This window comes from Linepithema humile, chromosome 5 (genome assembly GCF_040581485.1).
Source record: "Linepithema humile isolate Giens D197 chromosome 5, Lhum_UNIL_v1.0, whole genome shotgun sequence".
Lineage (NCBI taxonomy): Eukaryota > Metazoa > Arthropoda > Insecta > Hymenoptera > Formicidae > Linepithema > Linepithema humile.
This window is the reverse complement of record NC_090132.1, coordinates 9,622,514-9,643,260: the sequence shown is the minus strand read 5'-3', so window position 1 is coordinate 9,643,260 and position 20,747 is coordinate 9,622,514. Positions and strand designations below refer to the sequence as shown.

Below are 20,747 nucleotides of genomic sequence, written 5' to 3'. Positions count from 1 at the left end.
TTTAAATAGCTGTAGGAAGCTTGATTACCATAATATGCACTTATACTTGTTAGTATGCGCGGCGTCCGTTCATCCCCGCTATTTCGCAACCGATAGAAGAACGTCTTCGCAGTTTCCGGTGTCTGTAGGTGTGTCTCAAGTAAAAATTCTTGTAACGATGATGATTCAAAACAAAACATAAAAAGGAAGTGTCTTTAATGAAATCACGGTAGCTATTAACAAATTGGCATAAAAGTATCTAAATCGGAATATCTGAATTTTCAATCTACAATTAGTAATATATTAAATTAATTTATCGTAATCATTACAAGTCGCTCGTGTGGAGCATTAAGCATCTTTCATTCAGTTACTCAATGCTCGAAACAAACAATTGCGTCTATGTTTATCAATATAATAGTAAAGGTGGGAATTAATTTCTAAATCTTTCATAAAATAAATTAATATTTTTCACTTCCACTGTAAATGCTAGGATTTTAAAGCTCGATATTTTAAGAAATAAAGAATCACTTCAAAATAATTGTGCACAACGTAAAACTCCCATTCGTATGCGAGTTTTTTTTATGGGAATAACATTGTTGGTTGAACGGCTCATTAGACGGCGGCGGTAGAGAGAATCATGCGATGTACCTTTAAATCTTGGCACGAGAACGTCAGCGAACGATCGTAACAGGGCCGACATGCAAACGAATAAACGATCGCTCGGCCAAAGTTGCGCGTGTTGCTAGAATCCGAAAAGCAGGTTAATGCTCCCGTCGCACGAAACAACTTCCTAAAATAATCGCGGGCTTCCTCTATACCATCGATGCACTGGCACACCGCAATATTCTAAATTCATTTGCGCCACTTAACTCTGATAATTTTAAACCGCATCGTTCGCGTTTCCGGCGACTACGCGAAGGTGCATTACTCTTTAAGTGACGGAAATGAATATATCATCTCATTTCGTGAATTCCAGTTAAATGATAATGAGTTAAATCTTTTACAATTGACATATGCCATTCTCAACGATAATCTCGACTAAAAAGCTATTAAATAACAAATTTATATTAATAGCTTTTAATCTAAATTATTTATAATACTCTTAACAATATACAGAATTTTTAATGCAGTGCAGATAAAATTCTGATACACGTCAACTTGTTTAATTACACTATAAGCCAACATTTATTATTTTTATTTAATTTTAATAAATATCAAGATATTTTAAATTTCTGTTATTACTTTTTATGAAACTTTTAACGAAAATTTTGATAAAATTAATTACCGCGGCTTTTTAATTCTCGACATAAAATATCTCGATATTTAAATATCAAATTTAAACTCCGTTATTTATCTTTCGTAATTTATATATCAAAATCTTTTAATTCTTAATCTAAGCGTGATTTTTTTTCGATTGATCCTTGCCTCTAGAATACATAATAGACTTGATACATTCTCATTGTAACGCCAAGTGGCGCATGGCGCCTGTCGATATCGTCGATGTTCAGACGGAGAAACCGAAATGTTCCTTTCGCGAATTTATTCGTTTGGCTGACCCATATTCTTCCATAGAGAACACCCGCTGCATCGACCGCTTCTATCACTTCGTTTTGTTTCGTCTTGTTTGGCCCGACTAAAACTCGATCCGCGACTGGCGCCAGAATATTACGGCGCTCCTTCGTCCTTCTGCTTCTCCGCCTCCCCCCTTTTGTCGACCACAAACGACTTAACGATTCCGTTCTTTTACGATCGGATATCTTCGAGACGCATAGCGTTCCTGAATTTTAATTCGCACGCCGATATTCTTTATCGCGGAGCTGTATCATAGCCAGCGCTTCTAGTCTCCCCGAAGCAACAGGTGCGATGCGTAATCGACTGCAATTTTGATAAATCGCCTTATATTTCATGTTCAGACTTCTTCTATTTTCCCTTGATCTTTTTTGTTTCTTTTTTTTGCAGTGCTATTGATTCGTTACCACAAAAATCATCCTTTTTTGGTCTGACGTAATCGATATTAAAATTTTCTGTTCGATATCTTGCTTTGTTTCTTCACTCTAACGGTGTCACGTGATTAGACAAAAGATTAAAAGATTTTTTTAACTAAGAAAAAAATGGTTTATACTCTAATCAAAAGGCACATTTTGTTATAAACATCTTCATGAGCATTTAACGTCGCGTGCGTTTCGATTTATATACAAAAAAAATGTGTTTGCGTAAGTGTTATACTCGCGTGATTGCCACGCAATTGTCGATGTGTTCCTTCGCATGCTAATTACAATGTTACGCACTGATTATTTCATAATTATTATACAATCAGAGTCAATTTGGCAATAAATGGTGCCGCACATATACTTAGATCCGCTGGGAGATCCGAGCTCAGAGAACCAAAACGACTCGATTGATTCGATTGATCACGACGATAACGTCGTGGATGGTGTCATTAATTTAACAAACTCGCTATATGAAATCCAATAAGCGTGAATTATCGATAATTAAAGCACGATCGCGAACGATAAGGATGTAGACAAGGTAGCGAGAATCATTTATGCAAATCGCGCGTGAATCCACGTGATCCTTTTAAACCTGTTCCGTGAGAAACGCGTCTCGCTCTCAAAAGGTCGTCCGACCGACGTTATCTGGGACAACGATCGGGAAAAGTTCGAGCCAACGTTGCCGCGTGATTAATCAGAACGCGGTGTTTGTTTTACTCTGGTTTTGCCACTCGCGCAAGCAAAAAGAGAAATTGGATTGTTGTTATGATTACGCGAGAAGCGCTAAGCTGGGAATGGCAGGGCATTTAGAGATTTTTCTTTCTAAGCGTCGGTCATCATCAGACCTGGTTAAAAACACTGGATTAGATTTTTTAATTCATCCTTCTGCATTGAAAATAATTGTCACCGAAAAACACGATTTATAAATATTTGAAAATAAAATACACTATGAATATTCACATAAAGAAATAAAATCGATAACGTGCGTTGAATAATAATTAAACGACAATCATTTTCGCACACGAGATCATTGTATTTAGCGGCCAAAAATGATTACCGCAGCATTTATTGAAACGCCGGTTAACGCAAAAGAAGAGTAATATGATTGATCGCGTATGATTCGGCGAAAAGCTATCTCGTCCAAACTCGCGATCATATAAATGTTATAAATATATGACATATTTATATGACCGATATATGATCCTGATGCACGAGGATATCTTGATGGTAGAAGCAAAGGGAACCCAAAAGGAACAGAACCTCACCGTAGTGTCTTTGAATTAATTATTTAATGCCGTTTCATATGAATAATTCAGATTTCGGCAGACGGGATGAATCTTGACCGAGGGGCTTTCATACGGGAGGCAGAAAGCGGAAAATGGAATTGCCTTTTGATTTATCGCCCGTATCGTCGAGCGAAATGTATACTTTGTGAATTTTTCCACAAATTCATGCAGCCGCAGCTCTCTGACTTTTCGCCTGATATTTTCCGTGGATAAATAATATTTGAAGATTATCATAAATCACGGTATCGTGCTTGTCAACAAATAACATGTTGATTATGATTAAGATTTTATCAATACATAAGCCTACTGCAAATATGTGAGAAAAAATGACAATAACAAAAAATGATAAAAATTACAATATCAACTGTAAGTGATATTTTCTGACAATTATTTCTTGTCGAAAAAGTTTCTTCCATTATACAAAGCTTTATAATAATGCATTAATAACTCTGCTACATATATCTAGCATCATTTTTTGATGATAATTCTAACAATTATAAACTTGCTTCACTATTTTCTCAGTTAAAACTACCTGAAATGTATCGGCAAATAAATACTAAAATGCGTTGTTTGTGCATGTACAATTGCAGTACATGAACGTATCTCACGCATATTTCTATGTAACGCATATATTCTATATATCGATATATAAATGTGCAATATCGTAAATATTACGTACTAGATACTGAAAATAATGATCTAAAATTAAATTAAAATAAAGATGATAGAAGCATGCGACAAAATATATATTCTTATCTTATTCGAAGCTTTATTACAATCATGATTTAAAACACAAATGTATTTCGTCTAGCCAGATCAAGCATAAGTATAATAAATGGTGTTGTGCATTCTGTCTAATTCTATAGCAAAGAGCAGTATTCTGACAAATTGAGAACTCGAATTTGATTTGTAGATATATTATCTTTGCCTGATATTCGTACGGCAGCTTTACACTACTTATGTTTTAGTTTAGGCGTGGAGTAACATGTAAACCCTCACAGTCCAAAAATTAAAGCAAATGCAAGTAATATTATATTTTCTCTGTGTATTATAATCAATTGATCAAATATTTGAATACGAAAAAATATATATGCTAACTCCATCTAGTATATGAAAGTTTACAACACAGGCATTGAATGTATATATATACACAGTACTGATTCGCGGCCGATTAGCTTACAAGTTCAATACATGTACTACATCAATTTCTACACGATAGATGGAGAATAACACAAAGAGTTTCTCGTAAAATATCAAAATAATGGTTATAATAGACGGACAGAAGACAAAATTATAACTCAACCTGCAGGGGATTGCCGTGATCAAGAAGCGGTTTCCTCCAGGCACTATTGCCTGTATATTTTGCAAATAATTTTGCAGATATATTTGCAGTTAATTTTTGATAGTGTGGGGGACTTACAGAAATGTTTGGTACCCCACCTCTAAACTGAAAGAAACATAAGTTGTAATGTAAAGTTGTCATACTTACGGACACTTCGCAAGTGGTTGGGCTGGGTTTGAACTCAGGTTTTCATTTTTCGAGCCACTGCTGTTGACCACTACTCCACGCAGAACCTACGACCCTTTGCTTTTTCGTTTCCGCATTATTGGGCCGTAGCAGACAAGATATTCATCTTTTTATCAAATAAAACGTTCGTTTTTATATTCATTATTTTTGCGGACCAACAGTGTTCGCTTATTTTTTGCTTGTAATTCAGCCGACAAAACAATATATATATTTGTTCCTAAATCATTATTCATTATTAAAGTTTCTGTCAAACAAAATATTTTTTATCTTTTAATTATTTTAATTTAATTTTGATTTATATTATTATTGCATTGCAATAATAGAAAATTGAAATGTTTATGAAATTTTTATAATTCCAAGTGTTGCAATAATATATTATATTTCTATCTCATGATATAAAAATTTTACTATAAAATTTGAAATAGAAATCGTTATAAATATTTTTTTTTTAAATTTTAATAAAAAAATACATAATTTATAATCAAGATGGTAATATATTGTATTATATAATATTGTATTAATATAATTATACTGTTAATAAATATAAAAAAATTTACATGTATGCTATTATTCACGTATTGATTAAACTTTGAATTTTTCTTTGCGTGTTTTTAACTTCAGCTTAATTAATTCTATCCCTCGGTTTTTTCGTTATACACGTGTTACAAAGTCAAAATATTACGTGAAGCAGTTGATTCATTCATCACGTGCTGGTTCCTATGACAAGCGGAGCGTGTCCGAACTACATTAATTATTGCCTGCATTAATTATTATTCGGTATCTGAGCAAAGCTTTTTTTCTTTATTAATCTAGTAATCTAACAATTGCGCCATGCTTCGTGCTTTCGTTTAACTTGGTAAGTAAATAACTTCGTGTATTTACAAAGTATGAAATAATTGAAAAATGTATAAATATTTTTCTGAACATTGACTAAAATTGAACGGAATTATACATTTGTCACCGGTCACTTTGTTCTAACGCGACGTAATTTCCACGATTTTGCACGTTTCAGGTTACTTCGGCAAGTATTTGAACAAATACAACGGCTCGTATATACCGCCGGGATGGCGGGAATGGGGCGGCCTTATAATGAACTCCCGCTACTACAACTACAGCGTCAACATGAACGGCAAGAAGATAAAGCACGGCTTCGAGTACAGCCGGGACTATTATCCGGACCTGATAGCTAACGACAGCGTGGCTTTCCTCAGGCAGAGCAAACACAATTTCGCCCGGAAGCCGGTGATGTTGGTCGCGAGTTTTCCGGCGCCGCACGGCCCAGAGGACTCAGCGCCGCAATTCTCACATCTCTTCTTCAATGTCACCACTCATCAGTAAGTACGACAAATCTTCCGGCCGTGTTTACCGGCGAGTGTGACATTACGCATATTTCCAGGCAACGAAATGCACGCAAAAAGATTTGTAAATTGCTCCAATTCACTCGTCTTAATCAAATGATAAACTGGCGATATTTATATGTATGCACGTTCAATTGCGAAACGAAACGTTGTTTTCTGAACAAGAAAGTTGCAAGTGGAATTATGTGGAACCTGTTCCACTGAAAGTAATAAACATACTTTTACTCGATTTCTACTTAATTATTGAGATTTGTGAAGTTTAATCATCATCTTTCTTCTCTGATTTTCGTATTATCTCGTGCATGTATAAAAAATTAATTAATAATCGTCCTTTGGCTGCTAATCTAGAATATTCATTTGCATAACAACATCATATATCTCACGTCAGTCAGATCCGGATGAAAGAGAAATCGATAAAACGCGTGTGCCATTTATTTTTAAAATGCAAATTATAATTTGTACCACAAAATCCATTCAAATTTCGTATCAATAAGAATCAAAGCACTGCAAAATTGAAAAAAGAAATCAAACTCTAAAGATAAAGACTTCATGTTTCGATGCAAATCGTGTTACGCGACAAGCGACGTTAATCGCGCATTGTTCTGCCTTGCGTTCCGCATACATTATCTTCGCGAAAAACACGCTGCAATCATCTTTACTTCGCTCCTTTGCATCCATCATTTGCTGCGGTCTACGCGGTTCCCTTCTCTTTGAAGTACCCATTTCGAAAGGGTGTTTACGTTTCTCCTTCCACGATTGCACTGCGCATAACTTCATCACGATGAAGTGGAACGCCAATAATAACAAAAGTGAGACGATGAATTTCAATTTATCTCCATGATTATTTATCTTTCTATTACGTTATTTAATGCAATCGGTGCGATACGATAGATAGAATAATTTTTGGAGAATGAGAAACTTTGCATCTTTTGAAGAAAAGCGACGGAAAGCAGTGATGTAAAAGCCAGAGAGCCGTCGCGTTTATATGCGATTACCAACCTTGACGTTATTCCGGATCGCTTGGCGTTGATATCGAGCCGGCTCGTTCGCGCCGATGCTGCCATGACAACCGCAACTTCATCGTACCCAGTCGACCGCATATACGCGCACCTATTATTTTTCGTTGTTGCAACCGCTTTTCCACTCCCGATAACGTGCAGTGGAGAACGTGCCGCGCGACACTCCGTCGCACTCCGAGCACAATAAGGATTGTCCCCGTGCGCGTGCGGGGGAAAAAAACGGGAACGCGAGGGCGACCCTCCGTTCGACGTCGACGAGTCGGATCCCTCCCTCCCCTCCGCACTTTTCATTCTTCCCGAACAATGCGACGTGTGCTCGGTCGCTCGTCGAACGCCAGTAAATTCGCATGTTTATCTCCGTTCGCGTGAAATCCGCGTCTCGCTGGCGTAGCGCATAAAAGGGGGTAGAAGATGCGAACGAGGTCGGGGTGAGGTGCGAAGGGGTGCACAGTTCTAGACTAGACTAGACGACCGCGGGATAGACATCCGCAGCCGCGATGGCGTCATCGTCAAGTGATGGAGTGCCCTACTAGATCGCCGAGAGCGCGATGAAAAGCAGTGAAAACGCGAGCCCTTGCGGTCCCGTCGCGCGCTTCGTTATTGTGCGGACGAGAGACAGGTATTATTACGCACACCTGTGTCTGCGATGGTGGTGAGAAAAAAAATGCCGTACTGTCCGACACAGGTGTCGCAGAAAATCGAAACAAAAGTGGAATAGTGGAATAGCGATAGCGAGCGCGCGAACCGTTCTGATCCTCGACGAGAGTTTATTTCACGTTGCCGAGATAATAAAAATATTGACTAGACAACAATACAGTAGACGCATCAATTAGCTAATTTTTAATAGAATGTTACGAGACGTATAAGCCAGTACTTCTCGATCTTTTTGATAATTTCTTGGAAAGTAGATTTGCACGATTAAAATAAGGGAAAAAACAACATGCAATTTTATATCGAGGAATCTCGGTCGATGAAATCGTTTTCGCAGGCGTGTATTAAGAGCATGGGCTCTCAATAATAAACTTTTATGCTTATTTGCGGCGCCGTGCGCAAATTTCCAGTGCCAAGTTTCACGTGAGAAAATAGCGAGCCGGCGCGACGCCCGCCATCGGCGTCATCGCGTCGCGGTTGTGTGCGCGCGTTTGTCTCCTGCCACATCGAATAAAAAGAGCTTTTGGGCCGTGTGTACGTCCGTGACAGCGTGCGATTCATTACCGGATTTCCAAGACACGGGGACAAAGGAAAAACTCGTTGAAATTTCACCTTGTTTTGCGATAGAGGGACGAGGCTTCGCCGGATGATTTATCGCGCTTGTTATTTTGTCGACGGAGTCATCATGGAGATGGCGCGGGGAACTTTGCTTAATGATTCGAGCACAGACATCTCCGGCGATGATAAAAAGAACACGCGCGTAAAGGATCTCAAGCTGAAGTTTGCACTCTCAATATGCATTCAGCGTTAATTACGAATGTCTAGTTCCAAAGGAGGATATGTAATGAGCTTGCACGAAAGAGCTTTTAATCCAAAAATACAAGCATGTGGATTAATGTTATTACATAAGCGCTATTTAAACAGAAAACACATTCAGTTCATTTTCACATTTTCGAAAAATTATGAAATTTATTTAACACAATTTATCGAAAAAGTTGCAATTTATTTGCATCAAGAATATAGTTTTGGATTTAATGTTTTTTTTTCTTTACAAGCCCACAGCATATATCCTGAAAATATTTCGCGATATTCAAACTTTTCAGGTAAAACTTGAGAATTTATTTGTCTAGTTCGAAAATTGTTGAAATGTGAAACATAAAGTCATATTTAGTATCGAATATACTGCGAAAATACCGGTAAAAAAGTTGCGGCAATAAAAAGAGCTCGCAGAATGTTAAATTACGTTTATATCGCGCGTACCTTTCGCGGAATCGGTTAGCGCTTCGACATTGTAAATTATATTTAATTATAACGCGACATCACAGCCATTTACGCGGCGGCAGCCGCCAATCAGTGTTTTAATACCAAGGTTTTCATTCCGCGCGCTCGTACATCACACCATTTCCCGTCGTGTCGCCACTCAAAAGCTAATCGACAGAAATTAATGTGTCGGGCGGCATGCACAATAACGTGCTTTCAGGGCGCTTTTATCGACGCGCCTTTAAGTAATCACCAGCCGGGCGCTAATCTAATTCTCTCCCGATCAAAGGGCGTTAAGTGCATCGCGAGGCAACTATTGTAAATTAATAATAAGCGTTTCATTTTAATGATAGTTTAGTGATAATAGCTTTGCGAAATTACAACCATGTTTACCTAATTGCCAAGCTTTACAATCCTGAATCACTAACAGGACACTTTTTTCTAGCTTTTTCCGCTTTTTAAATAGGTTTTCCTGTTCTTTAATTTTGCCCAGTTTTTTCTCTTTGCGAAATACTAGTGAAAGCTGAGATAATAAAAGATGAGATTTTAAAAAAATTCTATAAGTAAACAGACATATAAAAAGACATGCAAATTTGTAGCCATAAAGCTTAGCTTAATGGCTGTGTAGCTTCTTAAATAAAGTTAATAACTCGCCGCGATTCAAAGCATCAGATGAAGTTCGATTATTTGTATGTATGAGACATGATGTATTTATAGATAGGTATAAATATACCGTATATAATATATGAATATGCCGTGTGTAAGTTGACGTTCGCTGTTTCGTATGTCGACGAATGAACCGATTTTCGCGTTTCGTAACATCACGTCTTTTTGCGTAATTCGCTGGAACATGACTTGTGCTTTTTTTATCATAGAGCAAAAAGTAAAAATAAATAAAGTCGAAATAAATTCAGTATTCAGTAAAAATATGATAATTTCCATATCTTTTTCCAAGCGCAAAACTAATGTTTCTCTCTCTCTCTCTCTCTTTCATTTTAATTTTTAAAGATATAAACAATTTTTGCATAATTTTTTATCGCTACGGTGCAATATCGAAAAGTTTATTTTATATTAGATTTCAAACATATTTTGTTTTAATAGAATTGTTCGTTCGTATTCAGAATTGTTCCCAATTCTGGGACTTATATATGTTTTATCAAAAGAGAATGCAACTGTTTCCAACGATGTCTTGCATAGTAAAGAAATATCTTCCGACACGAAGTACGAAAAGAGGACGAGTCCTCTCTACATCTGCAAATTTTACAAAGGACAGTCCGTATAGTACACGAATACTAAGGTCAACAGGATAAAAGAGCATTTGCGTTTTACCGTTTTTGCACACAAGGGGCTAGATATAGCGAACGTAAAGTTTTATTGTTTGCGTGCCGACACTAGAACTGAACTCGCCCACCCCAGACATGAGTTTATGAGCTTCCTCCTCCCGACAAGATCTGAAACTTCCTACCGTTTTTTCCTACCTGATGTCATTCGAATGAAGTAAGGACGCTTTTATTTGTATTTAATGCACATGAGAACCGGTCGTTGCAAATGTAATTGAGAAACAAGCATTCTGCAGGAACGTGTCGGAAAATACGACCGAGGCGTGTCTCGGAAACAAACGCGTGGGTTTATATTGGTAAGATGAAATTTTCCTTTTTTTTTAAACAAGCGTCAACAAGTGATTTTACTCCGATTTCACTGTCAATTATTTAAAAATAATTTGTTATATTAGCAAAAACAATTTTCGTTAAAATATATCTTTTCATTGATCGGTGAAACACAACGTGACAATTAAATCCTACGTTTAGCCAATTCAACCATCACTAGGATATTCGCACCTTGCTTTCGTCCCCAATTTGTCCTTGTAAATTAGATACTTCTCCGGGAAAGAAGGAAGTTGCGCGGAGACGAACGAGGACATAAGAGAGCAGGCGATGACATCCGTCTGGGTGTAAATATAATTCGTGGTGTCTCGCAGGCGAGTTAAGTGGTCGTGGCGAGACGGTAAACGCAGAATAGGCCGCAATTAAGGAGGGCATTTCGAGACGAAACGCGGCTGCCAGACGCGAGACGGCAGCGTTCTCCGTTCGGGACCGACGCGGTCGGATTGCGCATTTTGTTTTAAATTTGCATAAAGCACGGAGGATTTATGACGGCGAACGTGCACAAGAGAGTCAAAAGATCGTGCAATAGAATTAACGCGGACTGCGCGGGTATTAAGAAGCTCCCGCTCTCCCTTTCTCCTCGCTTCGTCTTTTCCTGCTTAAGTACTTAGCTCCTTTTCCTCTTCGCTTCTTTCAGAGAACATCTGCTTCGTTTCCATCGGGTCGTGGCGCAAATAAACCAATTAGACTTTGTGCTAAGAACGAAATCTATTATATTTCAACTGAGTTCTATACAAATCTTTGTGCAAATTTTTTATTGCATAGTGTTTTGCTTCTTAGCAAAACTCGATAAACTCATTTTATGGAAAATGAAAACAACAGTTCTCAATTAAACCATTAAATATATTGTCTTAAATTGAAAAATTTTATTTTCTATTTGTAGCTTTAAAGCTTTGAATTTGTCCAAATCTTTTTTATCCTTTAGCGACTGTTTATTTTTTTCTGAAATTTAGAGCGTATGTATGTGTGATTTGAAACGTAGGTTTGTGAAGCTGACAGCCCAAAAAGTGAATTTTTATAAAACTTATGCAGCATTTGATTGTCCACGATTTGAACATATTTGTTTTTTTTTTCTGTAAAATGGTTAAAAAAAATGATATATCAACAATCAAATGCCGTATAAATTTTACAAAAATTCGCCTTTCAGGGTGCCAACTTTGCAGACCTCAGAAACCTGTTCGCGCTGCGAATTTTGCACGAAAACCCATCAATAAGACAAAGATCGTGCGTGCAGTATGAGCGTTCTTGAAAGAAGAAGGTAAAGGGCCAATTATCCATAATTTCGCGTCTCGCGTAATTGGAGGAGGAGAAAGAGATGGCGGCCCGTCTCGAGAGTCCCCATTCACCCCGTAGTCGCATCGGCGTCTCGCTAGCCACGGGAGATTAATTCAATTTCGGTCTAGCTACCAAGGATTCCTGGGACAAAACTATGTTGCACGCTCCTAAATCCCAACCGCTTCACGTTAAGACCTCGCTACCGGAGGACCGCGATTGTGATTAAGGGCGACGTCGCGTGGCTGCCAAGATTTCGCAATGTAGCAGCGAATTAGCTATTGGTGAATTTCTAGCGGAGACGGAAGCTCGAATGAAGGATGATCCTATGGGAATTTCTCAGGAAATGCTAGATATTCGAAATCGTAAATCGTTTTAATATTTCACGAGTACCACGAAGACCGATATTGGAAAACTATTTAGCGTTGCGCGGTTTTCCTAATATTGCGCAATGATATAAAATGATATAAGAGTATTTTGAAATTTATGTCTGAAACTTCTATAAAAGAAAGTGTTCTCGATACTTTGGATACTATGGAAAAAAAAACAATAAACAGACACATGAATTATAAATATTTAGCATAACGTCCGCATTTTTGTATTTCAGCACACCGGCATACGATTACGCGCCGAATCCCGATAAACAATGGATACTGCAAGTTACGCAGAAGATGCAACCTATTCACAAACAGTTCACAGATCTATTAATGACGAAACGACTGCAAACTCTACAGAGCGTCGATGCTGCTGTAGACAGAGTACGTATAATGCGTAAAATTTGCACGGAATTATTTACAATGTATAAAATTTCCAATATCATCCTGTTATTGTAAAAAGCTATTTTATAAATTCAATAAAAACGTTGGTTTTCAAAATAATTCATTATTCATGTTACATTAATACGTGTTACATTAATATTGACGCAGATTTATCAAGAATTGAAAGATTTGGGTGAACTGGATAACACGTATATTATTTATACGTCCGATCACGGATATCACTTGGGGCAATTCGGGCTTATCAAAGGCAAGAGCTTTCCGTTCGAGTTCGACGTGAGGGTGCCATTCCTTATTAGAGGTCCTGGCATCGAACCTGGATCCGTGTAAGTCTCTCAATGAAATATTTAATATAGATTCTCTATTATTGAAATTTAATCGCATGCTTTTCTTAATAACTATCTAAATAAATAACCATTACAGAATTTTAGGCACAAATTAATCTCTGTTATGTTAAGAATTTAAATTCATATACTATTAAAATTAAAAGATTAACGAGCGATGCTTGTAAAGAGTAGAAATAATCACCAGCCAATGTCCACAAACATTTGCAACTGTATGATTACACCATATCGTTAAAAAAATATAGAACCAGTGACTTTTCATTAAAGCCGTGCAATAACTCCTCGCTACAAACATAAGGATGTGATAGCGCAATAAAGCACCGCGATGTGCCGCTGCCACGGTTCGACATCAAACGTACAATCTACTTGTTCGCTTAAACTCCCGGCAAGATTTCACGGTAATAAATAAAGCGCTTGCCCGTAAGTGGCCGTTGTCTTGCCGTCTTCTGGAATTACGGTTCTACTGTGAGCTACGAATACGCGATAAATTATCTTTACTGACCATGAAACTGAACCACGAAAAAAAAACAGACGCTATAACATGATAACTGAATAAATAGACGACAAACTCCCAAATCATAATACGAACGTGAATTTGCGATCGTTAGTCCAAATGTTGAATTATGAGTAGTATTTTTATAAAATTGAACCGGTCTTTTCGGAATCTTCCTGTTCTATAAACTTAATTCAATAAAAACTAAAAGTTTTCTTTGTAATAACGTTATAATGAAATTTTAACTAGATTTGTCCAATATCTCAGAAAGCAATCAAATATCAATAAATGTCGCAGAGTCAATAAACGTTCTGTATTTCAAGTAGCTCAGCCACTCCGAAAGTGCAGCCATATGGCTATAAGAGCCTTTATAGAATATTAAGTATACAGTGCTGAGTCATTATAATGCTGTAGTCCGCGAAACTTCGATGGCAAATTATACATTGACTTTTGTTCTCGTAGAAACTCGTTTAAGAACAAATAAATCGTTACAAACAAGAACAAATAAATTGAAAAGTATAAGACCCTGATATTGGGTCAACAATAAAACATCTACATAACATTGCAGAGTAGACGACATAGTTTTGAACATCGATCTGGCGCCGACGTTCCTGGATATCGCCGGCGTCGAGACGCCGTCGCAGATGGACGGTCGCTCTTTCAAGAAACTCTTTCTCAAGTGAGTACATCAGAACTTTTTTTCGTCAATCGTACTTTTTGAATCTTTAAGCTTGCTATTTTATCATGTTTCAAAAACATTGGAATATTCGAGAATTATTTGCGAAGATTGAATGTAGTATACAAATGTATAAAATCCAAATACATATTGTTTATGCATTGTACTTGCATTGTCTATGAAAAAGTTTTAGCGAAACTCTAATTTAGCTGTGAATTTTTTAGTGAAAAATTTGCTTAAAAAATTCAAGAGAATAATTTTATTTTTTACTTACTAATCATTTATTACGATGCGTTATGTTACGTATGGCGCGCGTAAAACTCCTACAATATTGTCAATGAAGTAATTTTCAATTGAATATTGAGCTTAATATTCTTGAATGCCTAACTTTAATGGGGGTCGCGTAACCGGATTTCAACGAGTTAAAATACCTGTTTTATAACTTCATTAATTTGTCAGAACTTTCTGACTTGGTTAAGTAAAGTTATGTTACTAAAGCAGACTTTTTGCGGCGGTACTTTTTACAGGTTTCACTTCACAGCGAGCTGAATTTTCATCTTTTTTAACTTCATTAAATTATTACAACATTAATAATTACGTTATGCGAAGTGCAATCTCTCTCTATTTAAAGCGAACCATCTGTAGCATCGATCGTATTTCCCGTTCGTGAGTAAAGCCCGTTGTTACAGCAGCAAGCACGGCAGAAGGTCGAAGTTCAAGTGGCCTGATACATTCCTGATCGAGTCCTCTGGACGTCGCGAAATTCCGGAATCTATCGCTGAGTCGAAAGTGCGAGAAGCTAGGAGGCAAAATACTACACAGGCTAAGCAGTCGCCAAGCTCGACACCGGAAGAGGAGGACGACGATATCACCGATACGGACTCCGACGTTGAAGTGGAGCATCGATTTACAGAAAACGATACCGGAAGCGACCAGGATATTTCAGACGACGAAGAGTTCGAAGATTCAATTATCGACGAAACAAGTGAGTTATTTGCCATTGCTAATCACATATTTATATATATCTTTAGAAATTTAGAAAATACTAGCTCTCAACATACTAGGTGCGCAACTAAGTTTCCGGGTTTTACACATGGATGGCGCTAACGATACATGTAGTCGATATACATGTCTAAAGTTGTGTTTTTTTATTAACTTGGACATCTGTCAACAATAACCAGTCATAATACCAACAGATATCGCAACGCAAAAATATTTTTTCTAACAAGAAAGATGTCGAGTTTTGTGCCAAATAAACAGCATTTGCGGGAAGCTTTGCTTTTCTGCTTCAACTTGAAACAAAATGCAGCTGAAGCACGTCGTTTGCTTGAAAAAGCCTACGGCGAACATGCACCATCGAAAACTACCTGTGAAGATTGGTTTAAACGCTTCAGAAGTGGCGATTTCGACACTGAGGACAAGGAGCGCTCCGGAAGACCAAAAACATTTGAGGACGCCGATCTGCAAACGTTATTGGATGAAGATGATACACAAACACAAGATCAACTTGCGGAGGCATTAAACATGACTCGCCAAGGTATTTCCAAACGTTTACATGCCATGGGAAAAATTCAAAAAGAAGGAAAATGGGTGCCGCATGAGTTGACTGAGAGACAGATGGAATATCGAAGAGCCACTTCCGAAATTTTGCTTTTGCGGCATGAAAGAAAGAGTTTCTTGCATCGAATTGTTACTGGCGATGAGAAGTGGATATATTTCGAGAATCCCAAACGCAAAAAATCGTGGCTTTTACCTGGCGAAGCATCAACATCGACGGCACGGCCAAATCGCTTCGGAAAGAAGACAATGCTTTGCATTTGGTGGGACCAGAAAGGAATCGTGTACTATGAGCTGCTGAAACCGGGCGAAACTGTCAATGGGGATCGCTATCGACAACAATTGATAAATTTGAACCATGCATTGCTCGAAAAACGGCCAGAATGGGACACGAGACACGAACGAGTGATATTGCAGCACGACAACGCTCCGTGCCATCGCACTTCCATCGTCCAGGACACCATCAAAACGCTGAAATGGGATCTGCTACCGCACCCGCCGTATTCACCAGACCTGGCCCCTTCCGATTATCACTTGTTCCGGTCGATGGCGCATGGCTTGGCTGGGCTACACTTGGCCAATTTCGAAGAAGTGCGAAACTGGTTGGATGAATGGTTTCGATTCAAAGACGCATCGTTTTATCGTCGCGGTATTCATGTATTGCCAGAGAGATGGCAAAAATGTGTAGCTAGCGAGGGACGATACTTTGAATAAATCGTTTTTTGTATTTCTCTTGAAATTTTCCATTTTGCATTGATAAAAAAAACCCGGAAACTTAGTTGCGCACCTAGTAATCAAACGGATATTTTAATGCATTCATATTCTATATATATATATATAAAATAAAATAAATTATAATTATATATATTATAATTATTTGTTATATATATATATATATATTATTTAATGCATGTATAAGGTTTTTAAAATAAGATCGCGACACTGATTTCCCAGAGATCCCGGATAGATCCGTTGGCTCGAAAGCAGATGCGTGTGCAGCAAAGTTGCATTATAAAACCTACCGTTACGCCAGATGCGTACGTCGCGTATTACGCGTACACGCGCGGAAGAACGAGTTCTTTCCCTGGTATGCATTAGCATAAATACCCGGTCCCTGGGATTGACGGGGGGACACCTCTCTTCTTATTTTCCTCTCGAGATTATTAGGAGAGCACTTTGTTACGAGGATATTTTTGGCGACGGTGCGAGTAAAAACCGGGTATATACACATCATACGACCTTTCCAAACGCGAGAATCCCAACCTTGCATAAAGAATGTAAACTTGGACGCACTGAACTATCGCGATGAAGAGGCCGTTTCGCACGCGCTGTTTTTTCAGCTAGGAAACGCGTCGTTCACGTTCTAATCCTACTTTATTGGTGTCCGACTCGCAAATGGCAGCTTATTTTTTCGCCCGCGATGGAGTCTGCATCGTCAAATAATTTCTCTTTATCGTCGCAGACGTGGAGCTTCGAGGAAGTCGAGTTCCGTTCCTCTAACGTCGCGCCACATTATGTTTAGCTTTATGAGTGTCTGTTTGAATATGAAGTCACATTGATCATTCTATATCTCAGTGTTTTCCATATCGTAAACGTTTTATGGTTATACATCCGTTCTCACTAGAGGCTGGTGATTTCATTCGTAAACCACCTCGGTTTCCTTTCTGATGCGATACGACAATCTTACATTTGGATGGAAATTTCAAGAAACTAAATAAAATAATGCACCGAGAAAATAATTTCTGTTAAAGTATTATATATAATATATTATATATATTATATATATATTATATATTATATAATATATAAATATATAATATATTATATATTATATATAATAAAAGAATATGTAATTGCTTGAAAACTAATTTTGTGGGTAATTTAAAATTTGGATCTAACGACGATATTAATCTGAGATTTATATATTCGCGATTTTTAGGCTCGGATCCGCATCTCGACAATAGGGTGCATCCGGTGCACACGCCCTACGCGACGAAACACGAGCGTCTCGCGGCGGAGTGCTCGCGACCGGAAGCACAGGCTGATTGTCTTCCCGGACAGAAGTGGCGATGCGAGAGGGATGGACACCGGTGGCGACGGCACAAGTGCAGGTACGCGGCACCCCTGCCGCCGCAAAGAGTGTCGAAGAAGTGCGCTTGTTTCACGCCCAACGGCGTGATCTATACGAGGCTTGAATCTAACGATTACGACAAGCAGAGATACGGTTTCTCGAGAGACCGTCGAATGGATCCTTACAGCGATATGACGGGATACTTCACCAAGCGAGGTGAATGTCCTTAGCTTTATTACAATAGTTTTATCATTAGTTCTTTAAATTATTATAATCATTATAAAATTAGTTGTATTCAAATTAATTATTATGCAAGATAATTATAAGATAATTCGACGTAGGCAAGCGAGAAGTATCAGACGGTACCATATCAAGCAAGAAAAATAACGAGGACTTGTACGATGATTTTAATTTCGGAGATGAACGCGATAGGCGTGCTATTGATGAGGAAGACGACGAGGACTTTCTTCAAGAGTTAGATATGCTCGCGCGGGAAGTGAAGCTGGACCACAAGAGTGTACGATCATCTAGGTATGAAAGTAATCGTTAAATATCGCAGCAAAAATACTTTTTATCATAAAATATATAGATGACATATATTTTATAGAAATAACAATCGATCAAGAGTTGCGGACATTTATGATGCTGACAAACAAGATAAAATCAACTACTTGGATTACGACTATTTGCTATACGACTTCGATCTCACTCTAGATAAAGTTGTAAAAGGTCGACTTAATGTGAACGACGTAATAAAAAGGCACCGTAGGGTGCGGAGGAGTGTCACGAAGAAAGACCCTATAGAACATGTCACAAAGATTATGGAAAGTATAGAGGAAGAACTGGATGACTTAAAGGTAACGTTTGACAAAGTGCTATTATCTTATATACGTAAATCTTGGAATAAAAAATTTATTCTTTTATCGATAGCAAACACGAGATCGTCAATCATCCGAAGTAGAAAAAGCGTTATCGCCGAAGTGCTTGGTTTTACCGGAAGGGGGTGTAAATTGCACTGAAATTGTGTATCAAGATCCTAACGAGTGGCGAATCTCGAGACGAGAGATCGAGCAGCAGATCCGGGATATGCGAATGCAGCTGGAAACGTTGAAAGTATATTGCATTCATAATTTGTTTTTAATTAAGGCTTAGTCAAAGTTAGAAAAAAATTAGCTGCTAAATTTATAATAAAATATAAAAATCTCTCTTCGAAATTTTGTGCATTATTTTTTTCTCTATAATTATAAAAGAATTATCTCGCCAATTTTTTAGTTATCTTTTTATTACGCCAATCTTTTTATATCAGGCAAAAATCTATGGACTAAACGATATACGATATTTCGATTCTAAATTTTTCTTTTTCGTCGACTTTTTTACAGGAGATTCGCCGGCATTTAATGATCAAACGTCCACATTTCATCCCGGATAATGAGGAGAAACTCGCTGACGCAGAAGAATCTCGCGGCTCGCATAAAACTCATCATCCTCCAAAAAATCATGCGAGTCGTCATCATAAAAAACACGATAAGATTGCTCATACCACTACAGATCGTATCACGAGCTCGACGACGGAGTCTGCTGCGAAAATTAGTACAATTCTAGGTGACGATAAAGTTTCAATTTCAACGGAGAGGAAATTCAATAAATACAGTACAACCACTGAAACTTCTACCACGGAAACTGTCACTGAGACGCCGATAACGACAATCTTTACGACGATTAAGCCGAGGAAATCGCCCCGTCGCCAGAAAAATAAGGAAACTTCTACGAACAGAACGGAAATCGACGAGGATAAGCCACAGAGGCGCAGAAAAGTGCATCACCATCGCAAAAATAATACGCTGCTTACGAACAGCGTACACGACAATGCTCCGCGTGTGACGCTTATTATGAATACAACTGATAGCAGCGATGCTACATCGTCTACGCAAGATTCTACGACTGGTGAGAGATACAATTACAATCAGCACAAATTTACGACTGCGACCAATACAATCGTAGAAGGAAGTACAACGCGACAAAGAATCGCTGATGTATTTAGAAGTACTAACGATTTCAACGAAGATCATACTACGGAATCGGTCACAGTTACCGAAACGACTATGGCAATGACTTCGCACATAACGGAAGTGCCAGGAACCAACTCGGCTATCAGTCAAGATGCGAGCGTTGATCGATCTCGAAGTATGTCTACGACACCAACGACTACGACATCGCCGATGAAAAGATATCCTAAGGTACAAAAGAACAGAACGTCGGGACTTCTCGGACCAGCCAGGATTGACGTTACCATTCTTGAAGCTCCCGACAGGAAACACAAACAAGGTAAAATTCTAAATAAAATTTCTTCGATCTTCATTTATTATTTTTAAATAATTTTTAATGCAGGTATCACGACGACTACTAATAACGGTCGCCTGCCGCCGTTGTCGAACAATCCGTTAGAAGCGCGACATAAATGTTACTGCGAATCCGATACGAAGAAGGATGAGAAAGAGATCGCTAGAGAGGAGAGACGGCGATTGAAGGAGGAGCGCTTGAAGAAGAAAGAGCGAAAACTCAGAAAGAAAGCCAAGCTGGAAAAGGAGTGTCTAACGGAGAAAATGAACTGCTTCGAGCACGATAACGATCACTGGCGCACCGCACCTCTGTGGAATGCGGGACCATTCTGCTTTTGCATGAATGCTAATAATAACACGTATTCGTGCATACGCACAATTAACGTGACGCACAATTTTCTTTATTGCGAGTTTACTACGGGATTAGTGACGTATTATAATTTAAGAATCGGTAAGTATAAATAAAATCTCAGGAAATAAAAC

General features: G+C 38.1%; 2 protein-coding genes across 5 annotated transcripts in view; one reads left to right on the top strand and one right to left on the bottom strand.

Moving 5' to 3' along the window:
- The window catches only part of TppII (Tripeptidyl-peptidase II), a 93,414-nt gene that overhangs the window by 67,886 nt on the left and 4,781 nt on the right, over positions 1–20,747 (bottom strand). The window lies entirely within an intron of this gene.
- Positions 1–20,747, top strand: part of Sulf1 (Extracellular sulfatase Sulf1) — a 73,721-nt gene that overhangs the window by 49,193 nt on the left and 3,781 nt on the right. For 2 of the 4 annotated variants that reach the window (XM_067354971.1, XM_012370113.2), the window contains exons 4-14: positions 5,797–6,118; positions 12,616–12,766; positions 12,935–13,110; positions 14,190–14,300; positions 14,990–15,282; positions 17,794–18,141; positions 18,267–18,456; positions 18,533–18,782; positions 18,856–19,038; positions 19,305–20,250; positions 20,314–20,715. In XM_067354971.1, coding sequence (XP_067211072.1) covers positions 5,797–6,118; positions 12,616–12,766; positions 12,935–13,110; positions 14,190–14,300; positions 14,990–15,282; positions 17,794–18,141; positions 18,267–18,456; positions 18,533–18,782; positions 18,856–19,038; positions 19,305–20,250; positions 20,314–20,715 — 3,372 coding nt within the window. Of the gene's footprint in view, positions 1–5,796; positions 6,119–12,615; positions 12,767–12,934; positions 13,111–14,189; positions 14,301–14,986; positions 15,283–17,793; positions 18,142–18,266; positions 18,457–18,532; positions 18,783–18,855; positions 19,039–19,304; positions 20,251–20,313; positions 20,716–20,747 lie in introns of all 4 variants that reach the window. The other 2 variants (XM_012370115.2, XM_012370112.2) reach the window with 1 other exon arrangement.